Raw genomic sequence first — 22,341 nt, 5'->3', positions numbered from 1 at the left:
GTGCTCCCTCCCCACAGGGCAGAAGCTGTAAGCTTCTCCTACACCCACCAGTCTGGTAGGCAGATAATGGACAATGTGGGAGGATTTGGGGGGCTCCAGGAAATATTTCAAGAGAATTTAAGCCCTGGTGAACCCGACAGTGTGAGAATGAGACTCTAAAAAGAGAAGCTCGCACATGTGCATTTCATCAGGAAACTGCATCATTTTGTATTCAGCCATTGTGCTGTGCAGACCTCATGAGTTCACGATTTTCCTGCATTCTGCAGAATACAAGCTGTGTTTACTGTTCGCAAGTCACATTTGACTAGTTTTAGATTTAAAGTGGTAATCCTACGTTAATTTTGTTGGATGACAATGACATCTTCAAATTGTAAGGAATGCAAATATAAAGAAGAAAACCAAAGTTTTAAGCCAGAACGGGAGGAAGATTTTGCATTCATTGCTAAAGGTAGCAAACCCTTGTGCCTTATCCACAATGCGCTGCTCACTCACTACAATACGAGCAACTTGAAACATCAATATGAAACGAATTACAATAATTTTGTCTAATTACTCTCCTGAATCAGAATTAAGGAAAAACAAGTTAACTGCACTAAAGTTATGCCTAAACAGTAAAACAGACACTACTTTCAACGTTCAGTAAGGATGTTGACACAACAACTAAAGCTAGTTATGTTGTGTCATGGAATATCGCTTGTGCTAAATGTTCATACTGTGATGGAGAATTTGTTAAGAAGAAATTTGCAGAAGTGGTTGCAATTTTAGATCCAAGTAACACAAAACTTCAATGACTAATAAAGAAAATTGCTATTTCACTCCACACTATGGAGAGGTGTATTTCCCAGATCAGAGCTGATGTTGCAAGCAAGAATTCTCTAGCATTCAGCCTAGCTGTCAACGAATCCACAGATATACAAGATAAACCACAAATAGCGACATTTGCTATGTTTCTGTGGATGTAATTGTGAAAGAAGAAATGTTGGACTTAGTGGCACTAAAAGAAACAACCTGCAGTGTTGACGTAAAGAATGTACTTGACAAAGCATCAACAAATGCCAATGTACCACTGGATAAACTTGTCAGTGTTATAACAGCTGGAGCACCTACAATGGTGCGAAAAAAAAGTAGGCCTGATCAGACTACTGAAAAGTGATCCGAAATTTCCAGAGTTTCTCCCTGTTCATTGCATTACCCATCGTGAACATCTTGCAGGCAGACATTTCAAATACGACAACATTATGAAAACGGTCCTAGAAATTGTCAATTTCATCCGTTCGAATGGGAAAACTCGTCGACAGTTCAAAACTTTTATCGAAGAGCTGGATCTTGAAGACAAACTTAATGATGTCTCTTTCTACTGTGAGGTGGTTATCAACCAGCAATGTCTTAAATAGGTTTGTGGGACTGTTGGAACCTATCAATGCTTTCTTTAAAGAAAAGAAAAAAAGTCCTATCCACAACTGGAAGATGAACAATGGATGCAGGATCTGATGGTTTTTCATTGATACTATGCATCATCTGTAAACTCTCAACTTGGCACTCCAAGGAAAGGATAAAATTATTTCTGACTTTACTCAGACAGTCTTTGGCTTCCAGAACAAGTTAAAGCTTCTGCAAAAAGATATAGTGTCAAGAGACTTCAACCACTTTCCTCATCTCAAGAGTAAGGTAAACACATTCCCTGAAATCGAGTAGAAGATCACAAACTTGAGGAATACAGAGAAATTACGAGGACTGCTTGATGACTTTCAGGCCAGGTTCGAAGATTTGCAGAAGTTGAGATCCTGCTTTGCCTTTCTTGTAAACCCATTTATTAAGATATAGATATTCAGGCCTGTCTGTAAAGGCCTATACTCTAAGAATTTAGATGTATTCTTATCATTTGGCTAGTGATAGAGGTATAAAAGAAAGAATCAAAATCACTGTCTGCTGGTGTAAGGGCCTTCTCTTACTGTGACAGTCTGAGGCCCTGTTCTTAGGCTAAGGCCTTTGGCTAAGCAGCAGAGGCAGCCATAAGCTGGGAAGCAAACAGTCACATCCTCACATTCCAAACTATTCACACTGAAATAAGGTGCTATTAGGCTGTTAGGAATACAATCCTGTCCTGATAGTTCCTATCACCTCCAGAGAAAGGGAAGTGCCTAGAAAATGTAAAAGGAAACTTAGTTTGATAGCATCCTGTCTGGCAAGAACTCACTTATCAATAGCTGGGATGTGAAATCCTCACTTCTGTATTGTCTTGTCATTATAGTTCCCACTTTGCTGTTGTTTGTCTGTATAATCTCTGTCTGGTTCTGTGATTGTTCCTGTCTGCTGTATAATTAATTTTGCTGGGTGTAAACTAATTAAGGTGGTGGGATATAATTGGTTACATAATCATGTTACAATATGTTAGGATTGGTTAGTTAAATTTCAGGAAAATGATTGGTTAAGGTATAGCTAAGCAGAACTCAAGTTTTACTATATAATCTGTAGTCAATGAGGAAGTGACTGGGTGTGGGTGGGCATGTGGGTGTGTGAGATGGGAACAGGGAATGGGGGTAAGAAAATTGGAATCATGTTTTGCTAAAGGGGGAAATGGGAATGGGAGTAAGGAAGTTGGAATCATGTTTGGCTAAGGGTAGGAATGGGAACAGGGACACAGTGTAAGGCTCTGTGGTGTCAGAGCTGGGAAGGAGGATACTAAGGAAGGAAACTGGAATCATGCTTGCTGGAAGTTCACCCCAATAAACATCGAATTGTTTGCACCTTTGGACTTCGGGTATTGTTGCTCTCTGTTCATGTGAGAAGGACCAGGGAAGTAAGTGGGTGAAGGAATAAGCCCTCTAACACCATTCATAGTTGATGTGATCAAGAACAGCTGTCCAATTCCCCAAACTGTGGATACAGAACCATCTACTGTAGAAATGGAACTACTGGAACTCCAGGAGGACCAGGCTCTAAAGATGATGCAGAAATCAGAGTCTACAATCGAGTTCTGGAAGCAAGTGCCAGGAACAAAGTATCTTCAACTCAAGTAGACTAGCCTGCGACTCATTTCAATTTTCGGCACAACATACTGCTGTGCATCACTGCACTCTGTGGAGAAGTTCATAATAATCAAAGCATTGTGCAATCCTTACAAATCGACATCTGACCAAGCTCCTCTGTACTGCCTTGACAACATATCTACTGGATTTCCAAAGACTTATGACTAGGATGTAGACCCACAAGTCCTCTAAGTCTAGCAGTAATTAACCATCATACATTAAGTCAGAGGTTAATATTTTAAAAAATGCATGGGTAAAGGTTGTCCCTGTCTTGCAGGCTCTCGAACTTCTGAAGATTATCGCATGCGGCTCGGAGGGTCAATAAGTTTGGCCACCACTGCTATAGTGCTTACTATGGATTGGCAAAGCTAGGCTTTGAAAAGAGACTTCCTCAGTCCTCAAACAGAAGGCTGGTAAACACATGGAAAATGAAGGCATTAACATCGGGGGAAACAAGAACACCATGAGTAAAAGGATGGGTGAGTAAAAACAGTACTACAAGGGAAGAGAATTTGCAAGTTTTGATTCTGGACCAATAAGGAAAGGTGAGAAGAGCATCTCAGCTCAGGTTCTCATGCCTGACATCCAGCTGCCACAAAAAAACCCAACAAGTAAAAATATAAAATATTAGTGAAGAATCCTATACTCCAAGATCCTTATTTATTGTCAGCTGGCCACTAACTCAATGAAAGATTAATATTTTAGCTAAGACTGTAAAACATTCCAGGTAGCATATTTTAGTTTGCTTTGATTCAAAATTCAAAGTCTACAGTGCCTTTTATTAACTCTTTGTTCTGTCACTCACCTCAAAATGCCATGGATCTTCCACACACTCAGTTAGCTAAAACAAGAACGTTTTCACAGCTATAGAAAAAAAAAGTATTGTGTTCTAATTTAAACGGCCACATCTCAGCCTGTACCTAATAGGAAAAGATGGAGTAATAGATCCAAGCACAGGACACTGTGGGTATGTCTGCACTGTGGAGGGGGGAAAAAAAAAAAAAAAAAAAGGACCTGCAGCAGAAAGTCTCAGAGCCTGGGTCAACTGACTCAGGCTTGCAGGGCTCATGCTATTGGCTAAAAATTGCAGTGTAGATGTTCAGGCTCGAGCTGGAAAGACCACCCACATCGCCAGGTTCTCTCTCTCTCTCTCAAAAAAAGAGTAGATTTATATAAATAAAGGAAAGGAAAGGAAATAAAGGAAAGGAAATAAGGGATGACAGATAATCAAAGTCACCATACCTCAAGGTCAATGGTATCAAAAGCAGCGTCTATTCTATGGCAACATTAATGGACACTCGCTATTGATATAAATACCATTTATATTTGAATCTTGCTGCTATTTTCAGCTGTGAAAAAAATAAAAAAGTTTAGCTGCTCTCTCTCTCTCACACACACACAAACACACAGTCGTCTTAGCTAATTTTAGAACAAGGGAATTCATGGCCGGCCAGTTTGACCCTTCCTCCCAGTAGGGGTCACTGCAGCAGTTCTCCACCCTACAAGTACTAAGTGCATACTATACATGTTATTACATAAGCTATTTGTTGTGGCTACACTTGTATTTTATAGATTAGTCATCAGCTGCATTGCTTGCATTCCAGTACAACCGACATCCCAGGAGCAGAATATTTCCTGATTATTGAGCCTATGATCATGGGAATCTGGAGTTTCTAAGGCTATGTCTACACTAGCACTTTTGTCAGTAAAACATATGTCGCTCACCCACCCTGACAGACATAAGTTACACCGAGAGACACGCTGGTGTGGACAGTGCTGTGTCAGCGGGAGATGCTCTCCCACCAACATAGCTACTGCCACTCATTGGGGGTAGTTTAATTACGCCAAGGGGAGAGCTTTGGAGATACTGGAGACCTTACAGCGGAGCAGTTGCAGCAGTACAACCGTGCTGCTGTAAGGTCTCTAGTGTAGACATGGCCTAAATAAATTGAGGGTTACCAAAAATTGTATTTGTGATTTAAATCCATCCATATTATACAGCAAACAAAAATCCTGTGTAGGCTTAATCTACTCATATGACAGTCTATCAATGAATTATAGTTGGGTAAATAATATATTTTACACAAATACTGGTTGACTTCTAAAATTAATTCATTTCACCCATGATCATACCCACTTTATCATCAAAAATATTTATGAGACAATAGTGCCTACATGCTCCAATCAAGATTGAGGCCTCATTGTGCTAAGAGCTCTACAAACATAAGATGACGTGGTTCTTGCTTGCAGCCTAAGGTAGTCGTTAGGTTGAGAGGGGGATACTTTGAAATATTTATTAAAAATGTGCACACTTTTTTGCATTAATTCCATGAACATTTCAGTGATCCTGCCAACCAGCAGAGTTATCTGTGAAAGTAGATTTCGATGCTAATTTTAGTATTTGCTTGCATGCTCACCCAACACAGAAACTGCAAAACTGTGAAACTGCAGCTAAGAAACAGCTAAAATAGAATATTCAGAATCAGTGAAAACTGAAATGAAAACTTTGGAAAATAAAAGAGTAAAAGACATTGCAACTTGCTTATACAGATTCCACAGATAGAAAGACTAAATTAATTAGTAAAACATGTTCACTGTGAATTATTCATTCAGCACTAATACTGTTGCACTTCATAGGGTGTTAAGAACAATGCACAATGTTGTGACACTCAATTTTAGGATAGCCCAAGAAGCCTCAACTATTGTCGGTCTTTGGTGACAGCACAATAGATAACAAAAAGGCAAGTTTCTACCCAGCAACATCTGTGCAATCTCTCAGAAATCAGTGGGCTTGCAGGTGGATAAGCAGAATTTAACCCAACAGAAGCGTACTGGATTTTGATTGGATTTATTTTTATTGATTAGATGTTTTTCTAAAAATATGCTCTAGTTCAAACAGGAATTAATTCAGGGAAGTTCTATAGTAGAAAGTCAAACTAGATGATCACAACCCTCTATGCTAGTCTTAAAAATCTGTGACTCTACAGATAAAGCTACAAATCATTTGTCACATTTGATTTTTACATTAAGAGGACAAATACTATTTTGTTTTGGTCATATGGGAGTCACTTCTTCTGTGAAATAGATTTCACAGACTGGAACAGGTCAATAGTGATATTTTAAAATTTAGTTCAAAAAGGGGGAGGATTAAGCTCACTGGTTTCTTATTTTAGGAAAGATATTTCTAGAATGGCTGATTCAATGTATATTGTATTACCTGAACAAAGAATTACATTGCTCAATTAGGGCCAGTCTAATTGCACTGTTTAGTACAGATAACAGAGTTTCTTATTAGTGGATTCATAAAATAAATGTATGCTGTACATTCGAGTTGAAAGAAAAAGTTACCTAAAACTAGAGTCTAATCAGTACCAAACATGTATACATCAATGTTCCATGTATGTGCACGGGCACAGATTTAAGAATAATCTATACCAAATATTCAAAGGGAATGCACAACGCAGATATTAAATCCAATCTGTCTGCAGTTTTTTTGCATGAAGAGTTGTCTCTGTGCCTGACATCAGGGACACAGATATACTAGTAACAGATATTATGGTTCACTGCCAATTAAAAAAAAAAAATCAATACATCAATTTTGGGTTGAACAAATCAGTTTGTTTCAATTTCAAGCTTAACATTTTTGAACATTTTAAAAATAAAACTGAAGGAAATTTCTAAATGAAAAAAGTCATATGGAACAGTAAATTGAAATATTTCATTTCAAAAAAGTTGAAAGAAAGCATTTTGACTTTTTAGAATTTTGCTTTCTTCCACCCCTCCCAACATGAGCAATTAGGCAAAGCAGACATGAATTTGCAACACATTTCAGTGTTGCTGAACCTCCATTTTCTTCCTCAAAAAGAGTTTTGTCCAAAAAAATTTCACCTAGCTCTAATCAGGAACCTAGTTCAGTTGCTCTTCATGGCAGGAGCCAAGTGTTGTCTGCAGTTTAACAATTACCATAACAAAGCCAAGTTTTTCTTCCTGAGAACTAGCTGTTCTTAATTATCCCAAATCTACTTAGTAGTTTCTTTCTTCCATCAAAAACAACCTCCCTTTCTTTGCATGTTTACTGATACTGCTTACCGCAAAACAGCTACAGCAATCTATAAAATCCTCACAAGGACCCCCAGATTCAGTAACATGCTTAAGCAAAAGTTGATCAAGTACAATGGGTCATAAGACTTAAGTACTTTGCTGAATTGAGGCCAAATACTTTTAAGTCATATCAAACAGTCTGTTCCGTTAGTAGAACTCTTGCATTTGTAATTATTCTGATTAAATAATTTTTCCTGTAGGACTTGGATAAAACTGAGGGTACTGGCTCGGATTTTATCCAAGTTCTGACCAACAGACATTTTAATCTCGAGGGGAAAATTATTGGCAAATACACTAAGGACTTGTGAAGTTTTGCCTAGACAATGGAGATACAGGGCAGGAAGCTGGGATGTAAATTGTCCATCTGGATAATGATGTTCCCTCTGAAATGGTTACAAATGGTTACACTAGGACTCTTAATTTTTTTTTAAATGATTGAACAGAGTCAACTATACATTTTCCAGGTATAGTTGTACAATTCCCACAGACTGAAAAAGGGCCTTAGCATGGGTGTTGCTTCTGTGGTAAGCTATTAAAATTTAGATTTAGATTAAAAGCATTGTTACCATTTTATTTTTACATTTATCTACATCTAGAAACACATCATCAGGAGATAAAATTGCAACTATTCCCAATCTCCGCTGTGTCCTCGATTGGGATTGCCATGAGATTCCTGTAGTCGGTCTTTAAAATACTATAAAAAAGTAGACCCTGAAGAGGTGTGCAGATTCATCAAATGTGATCAGATTCATATTCTTACATATATATCAGTGGGTTCCAGCACCCAATATGAATGTTAAGGGAAGTTATTTGTTCTGCCCCAAACACCACACCACAATGTGCTGATCTCACGTCTTCATTGACTTAAAGCTTTGGTGTTTGGTGAAACCTACATAAGTTTTCTCTGAGAGAACTACAAGAGGGAAGCTAATTTATGAAGTCTCTTGTTCTTAGATCTTCATCCCCTCCTTTTCCTTGTCCAGGACCATACTAAAAAAAAAAAAATGCACCAGTTTAACTAGATTTAGTTAATCTATTTTAAAATCTAGTTAAACTGGTGTAAACACCTAGACGTATACACATTTAAGATAAATTGATTAAGCAACTAGTTTAAATTGGTAAGTCTTAAAATTAGTCTCTTTAAATTAAGGGATTCCATTAGTTTAAATCAGATACATTTTAAAAAATATAGTTAGTTAAACTGGTGTGTTTTCCTCCCTTCTAATTAATAGAAAGGATTTACACTGGAGTCTAACATACTGTAGTTTAAGTTAAGAATCAGAGAGCTTGGCAGAAAATAAGGTTTCATTTTTGGCACAGACACATGCTTCTGTTTTATGCGACTAATACCAAAGAGAAGGTCCATCATGATTATAGTCCATTTTTTCCATTACCACACACTTGTTATATATATATAGTCTACAGATCCAAGTTCCACAGAGAATGCTTTTGTTACTGCAGAACAATTCTATTTTATAGTTCAGCAGTAAGAGTAGAGGATCTCTGCCAAAGTTTTAAAATCACCTAAATAAAATGCAAAGACCTGGATACAGAGTTTAAACACCTCTTATCACAAACACATGTGATTCTCATTTCTTTCACTGCATATTATGCAATGTTAGAATATCTTTTAATCCTAGATTTATTTGATATTCCTGGGAAGAGCAAATCATGTGCTGAAGTTTGCCAAAGGCCTTTGATTTTGGCAATAAGCTACCTTTAAGTGCCCCTTTCTCCTTTAATTATGGTCTAAATTAGAAGAGACTTTCAGCACATTGGCCTTTCCGAAAAAATACTTTACATCAGGGAGCCTGGCAAAACACTCAAGACAGGGTCAGACACACACACACAAAAAAAAGAGTACAGAAAGGAGAACAGAAGGCATTCTAAGGCCTAATCTACAGAAGTGTATTGTGTCAAATACCATTTGTTCCAGCTAAAACACATCCACACACAAAAGCAATTCCCAGATAGTTTAAAAATGTGTTAGATGCCATTTGGGGTAGACTAAACTTCAGCAGAACTAAATACCATTTCATCCTGAAGTATTTCAGTGCTAGCGTGCACGCACACTGGCTGAACAGTTCATCTAGTCCTCCTACTGCTGTTCCACATCTGTGGCCTTTCAAAATCTCCCACAATGCCACTAGTGTTACTTGTGGAACAGTGCTAGCATGAACATAGGGCAAACCTACAAGTCTCCTTAACACAATTCAGCATGCGTAAGAGTGTGCCACTCTGGAGTGCCCCCTGCTGGCTATAGGTAGCTCTGCAGTGTCTTGCGTTAGCTTCCCCTTCTGCTTAGGGTCCATTAAAAAGCCCACACCATCCAGATATTCAAAACAAACCCCATTTCTGGGGATCAATTTATTAAATCCTGCACAAAGTCTTTCAAAAGCTCCAGTCTTCCCACAATTTCAAAATGGGCCCTGTCTTCCTGCTTTCCTAGTGTTTCTTGCCTGGAGTTTGACATTCTCTGCATTCTCCACAGATCTCCTTCCTGCTGGTGTCTTTACCCCTCTGACTCAGGGCCCTGGAGGAGCCTTCTTACTCCCTTCAATGTCTGAGTGCATCTGCCGTCCCACCTGCAACACCTTCTCTCTCCAGGAATGTCTACACTTCAATAAAACATCCACGGTTGGCCCATACCTGCAGACTTGGTCTTGCAAGGTCATAAAATTTCAGGACAGACATCCAGGCTCAGGCTGAAGCCCAGGCATTAAGATCCTCACCCCCTAACAGGGTCCCAGAGCCTGAGCCCAGACATCTACCTAGGTGGGTATTGTAGTTTTAAGAATGCTTGATAAAAAGATCTTGTAGGTGTTTGTCTCTGTCTGAGTGATTGAAACAAATATGGTTGTATCTTAGGGCTTGGCTGTAGACAATGGATCGTGTGGTGTGTCCTGGATGGAAGTTAGAGGTATGTAGGTAAGGATAACGGGTCAGTAGGTTTCCAGTGTAGGATGGTGTTTATGTGACCATCACTTATTTGCACTGTAGTATTCAAGAACTGGATCTCTTGTGTGGACTGGTCCAGACTGAGGTTGGTGGTGGGGTGGAAACTGTTGAAATCCAGGTGGAATTCTTCAAGGGCCTCCTTCCTGTGGGTCCATATAATGAAGATCTGGATATGAGAGCCGATGGATTCCTTCACCAAGTAGTTGATGAACTGACATGAGGGGATGCCATTTTAGATTTGGTTTTGGTGAGCAGTGAGGACCTCATAGAAGAAATGATTATAGGGGACAACCTTGGTTCGAGTGATCATGAGCTAATTCAGTTCAAACTAAATGGAAGTATAAACAAAAATAGATCTGTGACTAGGGTTTTTGATTTCAAAAAGGCTAACTTTAAAAAATTAAGGAAATTAGTTAGGGAAGTGGATTGGACCGAAAAACTTGTGGATCTAAAGGTGGAGGAGGCCTGGAATTACTTCAAGTCAAAGCTGCAGAAACTATCAGAAGCCTGAATCCCAAGAAAGGGGAAAAAATTCATAGGCAGGAGTTGTAGACCAAGCTGGATGAGCAAGCATCTCAGAGAGGTGATTAAGAAAAAGCAGAAAGCCTACAAGGGAGGGATTAGCAAGGAAAGCTACCTTACTGAGGTCAGAACATGTACGGATTAAGTGAGGAAGGCCAAAAGCCATGTAGAGTTGGACCTTGCAAAGGGAATGAAAAGCAATAGTAAAAGGTTCTATAGTCATATAAATAAGAAAACAAAGAAAGAAGAAGCGGGACTGCTTAACACTGAGGATGGAGTGGAGGTTAAGGATACCTAGGCATGGCCCAATATCTAAACAAATACTTTGCCTCAGTCTTTAATGAGGCTAATGAGGAGCTTAGGGATAATGGTAGGATGACAAATGGGAGGTAGATATTATCACATCTGAGGTAGCCAAACTCGAACAGCTTAATGGGACTAAAACGGGGGGCCCAGATAATCTTCATCCAAGAATATTAAAGGAACTGGCACATGAAATTGCAAGCCTGTTAGCAAGAATTTTTAACCAATCTGTAAACTCAGGGGTTGTACCGTATGACTGGAGAATTGCTAACATAGTTCCTATTTTTAAGAAAGGTAAAAAAAGCGATTCAGGTAACTACAGGCCTGTTAGTTTGACATCTGTAGTATGCAAGGTCTTGGAAAAATATTTGAAGGAGAAAGTAGTTAAGGACATTGAGATCAATGGTAATTGGGACAAAATACAACATGGCTTTACAAAAGGTAGACCGTGTCAAACCAACCTGATCTCCTTCTTTGAGAAGGTAACAGATTGTTTAGACAAAGGGAATGCGGTAGATCTAATTTACCTCGATTTCAGTAAGGCATTTGATACGGTTCCACGTGCAGAATTATTAGCTAAATTGGAAAAGATGGGTCAAATATGAAAATTGAAAGGTGGATAAGGAACTGGTTAAAGGGGAGACTACAGCGGGTCACACTGAAAGGTGACCTGTCAGACTGGAAGGAGGTTACCAGTGGAGTTCCTCAAGGATCAGTTTTGGGACCAATCTTTTTATATTACTGACCTTGGCACAAAAAGCAGGAATGTGCTAATAAAGTTTGCGGATGACACAAAGCTGGGAGGTATTGCCAATACAGAGAAGGACCGGGATATCATACAGGAAGATCTGGATGACCTTGTAAACTGGAGTAATAGTAGTAAGATGAAATTTAATAGTGAAAAGTGCAAGGTCATGCATTTAGGGATTAATAACAAGAATTTCTGTTATAAACTGGGGACACATTACTTGGAAGTAACAGAGGAGAAGGACCTCGGAGTATTGGTTGATCACAGGATGACTGTGAGCTGCCAATGTAATATGGCTGTGAAAAAAGCTAATGCGGTCTTGGGATCAGGCAAGGTAATTCCAGGAGAGATAAGGAGGTGTTAGTACCATTATACAAGGCACTGGTGAGACCTCATCTGGAATAGTGTGTTCAGTTCTGGTCTCCCATGTTTAAGAAGGATGAATTCAAACTGGAACAGGTACAGAGAAGGGCTACTAGGATGATCCGAAGAATGGAAAACCTGTTTTATGAAAGGAGACTCAATGAGCTCGGCTTGTTTAGCCTAACTAAAAGAAGGCTGAGAGGAGATATGATTGCTATTTATGAATATATCAGAGGGATAAATACCATGGAGGGAGAAGAATTATTTAAGCTCAGTACCAATGTGGACACAAGAACAAATGGATATAAACTGGCCATCAGGAAGTTTAGACTTGAAATTAGATGAAGGTTTCTAACCATCAGAGGAGTGAAGTTCTGGAACAGCCTTCCAAGGGAAGCAGTGTGGGCAAACGACATGTCTGGCTTCAAGACAAAGCTTGATTAAGTTTATGGAGGAGATGATATGATGGGATAGCCTAATTTTGACAATTAATTGATCTTCGACTACTAGTGGTAGATATGCCCAATGGCCTGTGATGGGAAATTAGATGGGGTGGGATCTGAGTTACGACAGAGAATTATTTCCTGGGTGTCTGGCTGGTGAGTCTTGCCAACATGCTCAGGGTTTCGCTGATCACCATATTTGGGGTTGGGAAGGAATTTTCCCCCAGGGCAGATTGGCAGAGGCCCTGGGGTTTTTTCACCTTCCTCTGCAGCATGGGGCAGGGGTCACTTGCTGGAGGATTCTCTGCACCTTGAAGTCTTTAAACCACGATTTGAGGACTTCAATAGCTCAGACATAAGTTAGGGGTTTGTTACAGGAGTTGGTGGGTGAGATTCTGTGGCCTGCGTCGTGCAGGAGGTCAGCCTAGACTATCATAATGGTCCCTTCTGACCTTAAAGTCTATGATTCTAGGATTCTGTGAATGTATATCAAGTAGAGGAGGGGCATTAGGGGATGAGAGCTGAGGAAGCGTTGCTCTAAGTCGGCCATAAAAATGTTGGCATATTGTGGGTATTGACACCGCCTCATCAGTTATTGGGAGTGGACCACATCCACCCTGACTGAATTGACCTCATCAACACTGGTTCTCCACTTGTAAGGTAACTTCCTTCTCTTCATGTGCCAGTATATTTATGCGTGTATCTGTAATTTTCACTCCATGCATCTGAAGAAGTGGGTTTTTTAACCTACGAAAGCTTATGCCCAAATAAATGTTAGTCTTTAAGGTGCCATTGGACTCCTCATTGTTTTTATGGAAACACTGATCAGCTGTTCTCTGCTCTATGTGAAATGAAATGTAGATATCAATACTTCTTACTGGACAGGATCAACAAAAAACATGTAATTGAAAAGGCACTTTTATTGGCAGCTACAATGAAAGTGGGAGGAGAACAAGAGCACAGGTATGCTGAGAAGCCTGCAGGGCTGCTGCACATGCTGTACTTTGTCCCGGGGAAAGACAGTTTTCAGAAGAAAAACATATAGCAAATTCAAACTGAATCATTAACAAATATGTGGGATGTCTGTGTTCTCCAGGGCCATCATTTTTACGGATGACCCTCTGAATGGGATCCTTGAAGTTGCTGATGAAATTATTCTTGGCTCTAATTATAGCATGAGTATGAGTGTGTGTCCCCAATAGTAGCATTGGGGGGGGGGGCGAGGGCAGGGGAGAGAGAGTGTGAGTGTGTTCTGGTTCTTTTCGTTTTAACTGTTTCTTGTTCAGGCAGAAGAGATTCAAGTCAAATTCATTCTAAATAAGTTTCTTTTCCTAATAAGACCAAGAAGTTACTAAAAATAATTGAGAGAACAATTGAAGTATGAAAGATGAGTGTAAGAGACTCTACAAAAAGCTACTGCAAGTATTATTTAGGAGAATACATTTATTTTCTTACACTCCAACAATCTCAAACCCATGTCTGTCCCTACCTCAAGATACCACTTCAGGGTTTATAGTCTTTCTGGTGAGATTACTAACAACGTATCATTTGTGATGGTACCAGGAAGAACAGAAGCTGCCAACTAGTTCCACAGGCTTGACTTTGCTTATAAATATTCTTTATATATCAGGACATTATTTGAGCATTTTGCCAACTTTAATATTACCCAAAGTGGTCTTGGACGCTCATATTTCATAGCTATACTTCAGAGCTAGCATGTGCTCATATACTGGCAAATTTCCAATTTTGAAAAGCAAAGAACAACAAAATCCACTACAAAGGAGTGTTGGCAATTGTCACCAACATCCAGGGTCCAATCCCTGATGCCTGTGATCTCCAATTACCTGCAAGAGTTAGCCACATTGCTATATAATGGTATAACATATAATGGTAAAATATTATATAGTTAGAGCTATAGTTTGGCCAACTCACTTTTTAATGAAGGTCATGGGATGTCATGTTTGAAAAGCAAAAACTAACTACAGATATGCTTTAAACATGGTATCTGGTTCCATTTTTAGTGCTGTGATAACAGTTTTGAACATAGGAGATACCATAAAGGACCCAAACCAACCTTTGTAAACATAACTTGGGTCTCCATCTTTAAATACTTTTTCAAAGTGTGGCCTAAGCACATGCCTAAACTTTAAGTATGCAAACAGTCCCAATGAAGTACCTTTCCGAATTGGGGCCTTAAAGAAGTTTTTAACCTGAGAGTAGGGGCAAGCAATCATTGTTTCTTATGGGACTCAAGCTGTCACTGAAGGTCTGTTGGCTTGGTCCTTTGTGTTGCTGTAGTGTCATCGCTGAGCTCTTGCTTTCTATCAACTTCCTAGGCAGCCCCTGGGTCTAGTTGGGGGATGTATGAGATTTTAGCTCTCCATAGTATTACTTACTGTGCTTCTAAAAACCAAACTCCAAAAAATTAATGTAACACCATAAAAAATTGCTCTTCATGCAGAAAGTTACTGAAGCATCAATGACAAAAACTTCAAAACAAACATGCCAGTTTATTTTTTCCTGGCCTTTCCACTTTTCATTTCAGCCAGATCGCTGCACATGTACAGACTTATCTATCAAAAAATTGACCATACAATGTATCCTTCTTTAGGATAAGTAAGTAGAGTTAATTTATTCATGCCTGAATACTGGTGATATCATAGCAGAATTTTTGGAAGCTGTCTCAATCTATTGCTAACTTTGCACACTAAACAGCTAAACTCCCACGATCTGTCGCACACCATCTACCAGTCTCCTTGTGGGTCCTCCCCTACTACCATGACCTGCCACCAATCTTTCCATGATAATTTGCTCAAGGTTATTTCCATCTTAATGCATGGATATGACCAAAGTACATATGTTTGTACCTGTTGATTTCTGAAAACAGAGTCCACTTCTCTCCAATAATATTTCTAACATAAGCTTTATCTCCTGGTTGGAAAAGAAGATGCAGAAGATCCTATGCTAGCACCACATCTCAAAGGCTTTGATTTTCTTCTTGTCAGTAGCATTAATTTCCTAGGAGTCACATCCATAGGAGTCATTATGGAAAAAATTATGCTTTTTAAAATCAGTCAAACCTTCATGCATTTTGAGATGCCACAGTTTTTCCACCCTTTTGTAAGGGAGGCCATGGCTGAGCAAGACAGCCCAAGTCTTCTTCAGATTTCTTTGGAGTAGCTTCTTTGGTTGGATGTGTATGATCCCAGATAACTAAGTTCACCTACTGCTTCTACAGCTTAACTGTTAATCGTCATGTCTGCTTGCATCCTGTTGTTACTGATTGTGTCAATGTAAAATACATTTCATTTTTGCCACACATTCAGGAATAGTCCACATTCCTCACTAACAGTTTTTAGAGACTCCAGCATTTGTTGAATTGCATTGATGGCTGCAGTAAAGAGTGTCATACCATCAGCACATCTGAGATTGGTTAAGAAGTGTCCACCCATGGAAATCCCAGCTCCTTCTACTTTATCCAAATCTTCCAGGGCTTGTATCTTAATACATTTTGCATACATGTTGAAAAGACTTGGGGCAGAATGCACACTTGTGTCACACCCAGTGAAAAACCACTCACCATCACTTAATTCTGTTTGCACTGTGGGTCTGTTGACAGTAGAGACTGAACTCTGCATGTTTACTAGTATCCTCCACAGATGGTCATGTCAAACATTTGGAAGTAGTCAATGAAACACAATCAGTAGGTGATTATACTTGTGGTGGTGATAGTTCTGCTTCATTCAATCCCGAATTACGTAGAGCAGCACTTTATTTGCATTCAGTATCAGGAAACTGGTAGAATTGCTGCACTCTGTTATATCCCATTTGTTTGGCAACGGCAAAAATATTCCCTTTGTCCAGTGGTCCGGCCAATGTCTAGTCATCTATATGTCACTGCAAATTTTCCACAAGATCAATATCATAGTCACCAATCACTTTTAGCAATCCTACGGGTACTTTATGTACCCCTGGTGCTTTCCCAGGCTACATTTTCATAATAGCACGCCCTATTTCCTCTTACAGGATTGATGCTCTGGCTCTGTACTCCTGTATCACAAGTGGCTCTGATGAGGCATGCAGATTGGCACAATCTCTATCTGCATTTAATATCACCTTCAGTAAGAACTCTGCCTTCATGGTCTTTTATTATGCTTGGTTGCAGGGAAAACTTTTTTAGTAAGAAGTCTGACCACTGTGAACATACCTTCTGTATTATTACCCTCTGTAATTTTCAAGTTCCTTGAATTTTGCCCTGACGCATTCACTCGTCTAGTCTGCTTTTGAATCTGTCTGCTCAATACCTTGTATTCTCTCCTACATTCTTTAGTCTCCAAGCCACTCTCTTTCACTCTGTATTGTTTCTTTGACAGCTCAAAACACCTTCTCTGTTAACCATGGTGCAGTCCAACCCTGACTTTTCAAAATGTGTGCTTTGGTACCTTTAAGCATGATAGCTTTCATTTGATTCCAAAGTTCATTCACATTGTTTTCCTCTTTCACTTATGACAATGACTCAATCTTGATCGGAACAGAAGTCATGTAGTTTTTGGTGATTTTGGACAGGTCCAGATGTTGTGGACCTGCTGAACATCTTATATTTTTAAATTGCAATTTTAGGTTTCAGGGCTTCAGGATAATAGTTGATAACCTAACCTGCAGTCTGTACTTGGACAAGTGTTTATTCATTGCACACAATCTCCAGCATCCCTGTATCATTACATAGTCCATTTGGTTATTGGTCATGCTGTCAGATGATGTAAATATACATCTAAGATGTTGGGTAAGATTGTGTTTGTAATGACCAGATGATTAGAACAGCAGAATTCAACTAAACACCTTTTTCTCTCATTTTGTAAATCCAGACCATTGTTTCCCATTACTTCTTCATGAGCGCTTGCAGCTCCAACTTTCAGGTTCAGGTCTCCAAATACAAGGATGAGGTCTTTGCTTGGTGTTTTAATGAGTCTCTCTTCAAACTGTTCATAGAACTCAACTGTGGTGGCGTGAGCTGCTTTCACAGGGGCATAAACCTGTATGATCTACTTATTAATTAGGTTTACTTGAAGGTGAATCGTAATGATTCTATCTCCGATTGGATTATATCCAAACACACACTTTGATCTCTCCTTGGATAAGATACATGCAACCCTATTTTTTCCTCACGGTCTTGGATCCTGAGTAGTACACCACATACCCACCCATTTCCATGAAACAAACTCTACCATTCCATCACAGCTTTCAGATTCCACATACATCAATCTTACATATTTCCAATTCACTGGTCACAAGGACAACCTTCCCTTCACACAGACTCCTCACATTCCATGTTCTTACTGTGATGATTCATTTATGAAGGTTCAGATCATTCTTTTCCTTGGTGCAATTATCAGGCACCGTACTCCTCAAAGGATTTGGTGCAGCACCATTATAACTGCAACCACCACTCTTACTGGCTGGAACTTTCTCCCCCGTATAATTTGTTATGCCTTCAGGTCTGTGTGGTGGGGTGGTCTCACTGTCCAGCGCCACACGTGGATCATGTTACCTTTGTTCTTCCATGATAGTTCTCATCGGAAAAAAATAGAGAGGGTGGTTTCTTGTTGCCTTCCCACCAGTTTGTGGTTGCCATTGGTTAAACTGTGGTTTAACTCTTCCACCTTTCAATAACATTTCCTCCATCTGGGGTGCCACTATCCTCCTAAAATGCTCATTCATCCAAAGTCATTGGCACTTCCCGAGGCTGTCAATCACAGGTGGTATCATCTACTACCATTATAGTAGCAGGCTACTGTACAACCTGACCTGAAGGAACCTAAATATATAAGATAATATCCTCAGCATAGACAACAACTGCTTATATAGAGTCCGTGTCTCAAGAGCTTCCTTTCTTTACCTGATAGAATTCACCAGCTTGGCGCACATAACCAGCTACCTCTTTGTCAAGGGGATGGATCCTCCATATAAGTCTTTCAGCATTTTTGTATTCTTCCACTTTGCTCCATGGCACAGTACGTAGAAAGCGTTCCGTCAGTGGAGCTGCTACTATGATATCAAGCTGCCCATTGTATAACAGAACCTGGAAGACGACAAAGCAGTCAATATTAAATAAACTGTAAAGCTCAGTTAAACAAAATTTAGCTCCACAGTAACCTTTAGCTTCAGCACAATTAGGCCCTGGGTGGCCACATGAACCTCTGGAGTGGAGTAGTCTGAAATTTCAAAGACACAAACATGACTTAAAGCCATCTTTGTCTCCCACAACTGGCCTCTGCATGTGATTTCTGGGCTGCTCAGAATTTCAGCCATGTTCTCTCTCTCTTTCTCCAGGAGGAGATCAACCACCACCACCAACATTGCAGTACCCATACTATGCCCAAAAGACCTGAGAAATCCAGATATTGCAAGATTTGTTTTCACACAACTGTCTCAATAGTCTTCTAAGAGTCAATCAAAACTGAGGGCTCTCGGCTCCTGAAGATAGCATGTTATTTGACTATGAATAGTTATATCTGCGATATGTGCATTTTTATTACTGAAAGCCAATGCAAAAGCTCAATCTATGATTGAAGTTTAGAAAAAGTAGATAGTCCAAGGCAGCCAGGGATTTAGCATTCTCAAAACTGTAGTTGAATCAGGACTTCTATAATGGCTGGTAGGATTTTTATTACTCACTTCTGTGGAAACAACAGAGTGGTAACAGTGATTAAGAAATACCACATCAGACATTTCTGTGATGCACTTTAACACCTCTATTCAGGCAAAAAGGTATAATTTTCACAAGAATAGCAAAGAAGTATGGTATAAATATAGTGGTATATAAATAAAATCAGGATGAGAACTTAAGTTAAAATATATGTTTAGTTTAAGATTTAGTGTTTCCTTAAAAATACTGCTTACATAAAAAGTTTGACATATTAATAAATGCCATTAACCCTTTGACATTGGGCCTGAGCATATGCAGAAAGTGGATCATGATGGGAGCACTACTAACCACAAAGCAACAAACTACACATAGATAGGTGTTCAAACCAGTGGATGTCTTCTGGCTCTCTCTGATGGGGCAAAGTTTTTTTGTGGGGGAGGGTGACACATGAGACAATATCCCAGGCAAACCTTATGGAATTAAATTAAACCTTACTTAATTACATTTAATATCCATGTAGTCCATTGTATTGGAATGCAAATGTTTTTGTACCATTGTGGGACTTCTTTAGGAGGAGGAAGGATTAATGCAATCTCTAGGAGACAATGTGAACTTCAAAAGACTGTGCGCTAAACAATGTTTGATCTTTTGGGAAAATACGTAAAGTAGAATTCCTAGGAAGTACGGGATAGAACTGGATTGCAAACCCCCCAAATACAAACAACTTTTGAAGCTTTGCCCTGAGGTGGGGGACCATTTGTCTGCTGATCACTGGTTACCAGAGGACAGTTCAATTACCAAATCTGGATTCTCCGGGGACCAACAGACTAGAAAGGACTTTTGAATAAATACCCTGAGTTTTAAGATGACTCAGGGCCTTCTTCCTGATCCAGCAAATGGACAGGACCTTTGGTCCATGGAGGGCCCCAATCCTTAAGGAAAGGTTGGAAGCTCTTGGCCTACTGAAGCCCCATAGGACTGTGTGCTGGTTCTAAGCTGAGGCTGTTATGAACTTGTGACCATAGAAGAGACCTTCTTTGTGGGGTCTGAAGGACTAACCACCTTCCAGAGCCAATGTCAGAATTGCACTGACCTCTAGTAAGCTTTTGAGCATTTATGTAGACTTTTTTATTGTTTTTAATATGCTTTCTCTACAACACTTTTACCCTAAGAATAAATAAGCTCGCACAGAGAGAGCTGTGTGGTAACTTATAATTGTTGCAATTATTCTGTTATTACCCTCTGAAGAGAAGGCAAGAGAAGCCTGCTTCGACAGCCTGTCTTTTGTTGGCAATAATATAGTAAAGGCAGGGAACTGTTCAGCCTGGAGATACCCGGGTCAGAAGAGAGAGAGCGATTAGTGTCTCCATCAAAGAAAGGTGATGGCCAAGGGAGCTGGAAGCCTGGGAATAGATGTCCTTGCCCTACCATACAGGGGAATTAAGGTACAGTTGCTCTGAACTGTGACAGAGGGGTTTCAGGTTTTCTACTTTCCCACTTGCAAGAGTAAAGAAAATTTGTTGAATCCTCAAATTAAGTGTGCATATTACTTTAGGAACAAGAGGGGAAAAGTGTATTATCTGCATTTAAAAAAAAAAAAAGTTTCCTCACTCCAGAGTAAGGTTTCTTTATAAATCCTGTATTTAAGTAGTATTTACATTTTGTATCAATCAGAATCTAACAGCAGTCTGGTAGTGTTCAAACTAACAAAGATCTTTATATGTCGAGAATATGAACGCATTTCCTGTGTGCTATTTATTCCTTGTTACCAAAAATCCTAGAAAGTAAAAGCTTTTTCTATAAAGGCTCATCCAAACTAGTTCAATAAAATAATTGCATTGTTTATATAAAGGAGCTTTGCCTCAAAGACCTTGATTCCTCATGGCCACTGAAAAATCTTCTGCAGCTGTCATATTCAACAGTATGGGAACAATTATATCTGTGTTGTGCTCCCGAATATAGGCTAGAACGCAGAACAGCATTATCAATCAGGATCTAACAGCAGTCAAGATTATACAGACAAGATTATGCTTTAAACAACTCTGGTAAATCTTCTATAAAATACGCTTTATGGAATTTCTAACACAGAAGTTACATACGGTCTAAACTAGCATTAACTTGTCCCATCACTTGTTACTGACAAATCTACTTCTAGGAGAGAAAGTTTATATAGCTTTATCTACATAAAAAAGCCAGCAAAATGAACTTTTTAGTACAAATACCAAGTTTTTAGATGGACTACAGATCATTACTTAAAATGGCACTTCTCAATGATTCTTCTAGTCGAGTTACTCTATATAAAAAAATAACTTGTGAGAAAGGGAAGATTAATGGCTACTTCTATGTGTAGTTCCTAATATAGTAAGATTGCTTATGATTTTTTTCCCCAAGAGAAACAATCTCTTTCTAATGTTATGGTGGAAACCAGAATAAAGAGAAATACAAGGGATGCTGAGGCAAAACCACAGAGGAGAAAAACTTTTCTCTATCACAAATGACACTTAATTCATAGGAGGTCAGCTTGCTTTTTAAATGCTTGCTTTTTAACACAATTTCACTCCTCTAATAAGCTGTTAAAATTTCACCTTTTGCTCTTTCCGTATGTTTCTCGGAATTGGTTACCAGTGATTATTAGTCCCAGTATTTTGGGCCTGATTACACAAACAGGTACTAGGCTAGATAGTTAGGTGTTGAGCCACAGAAACTCCGTCAGCTTCCCAAATGAGAAATTCAGAAGACATTTTAATAGTGGTAGAGTTAGGCCATATCCAACACTATGGCTCTGCCCCATCTCAGCCTCACAATTTTCCTGCATCGCTAGCTGTTTAGGGCATACAGCGTCTAGTGAGGATGTCAGCTTGACTCTAACGGACTCTCAAAATTCTCTACAAAGTCAGCTGTGAGTCTTCCACAGTTTACAGAAAAAGTCTGATTGAAGACATGTTCAGATTGCACTCTGACTGATGCCAGGTACTTAATGTTAAATACATCTAGGCGTTTGGCTAGCTGAAGCAAGTGAGATTTATTCCAGACTTTTGCAGTAGAAACTTATTCTGTGGCCACAGAATCAAGGAAGAAATGGCTAATCAGAGGCCTGTGATCCTCTCTAGAGGAAGAGAAAACCATTTGGATCCCCTCACAAAAGTTTTCCCCAAAGTTGTTCCATTGGCGGATGTAGTAGAGAGGAAATGCAGCATTTGTCCTCACCCCAGCAGAAAAGCCAGTGGT

At 39.4% G+C, this 22,341-nt stretch overlaps 1 protein-coding gene across 3 annotated transcripts in view; it reads right to left on the bottom strand.

The window, feature by feature from the left end:
• The window catches only part of CPVL (carboxypeptidase vitellogenic like), a 97,547-nt gene that overhangs the window by 5,965 nt on the left and 69,241 nt on the right, over positions 1-22,341 (bottom strand). For all 3 annotated transcript variants that reach the window (XM_073333608.2, XM_073333606.1, XM_073333607.1), the window contains exon 13: positions 18,364-18,546. In XM_073333608.2, coding sequence (XP_073189709.1) covers positions 18,364-18,546 — 183 coding nt within the window. The remainder of the gene's footprint in view (positions 1-18,363; positions 18,547-22,341) is intronic.

The sequence above is a fragment of the Lepidochelys kempii genome, chromosome 2 (assembly GCF_965140285.1).
Source record: "Lepidochelys kempii isolate rLepKem1 chromosome 2, rLepKem1.hap1, whole genome shotgun sequence".
Lineage (NCBI taxonomy): Eukaryota > Metazoa > Chordata > Testudines > Cheloniidae > Lepidochelys > Lepidochelys kempii.
The sequence above is the reverse complement of the archived record's forward strand: the minus strand, read 5'-3'. Positions and strand labels throughout refer to the sequence as shown.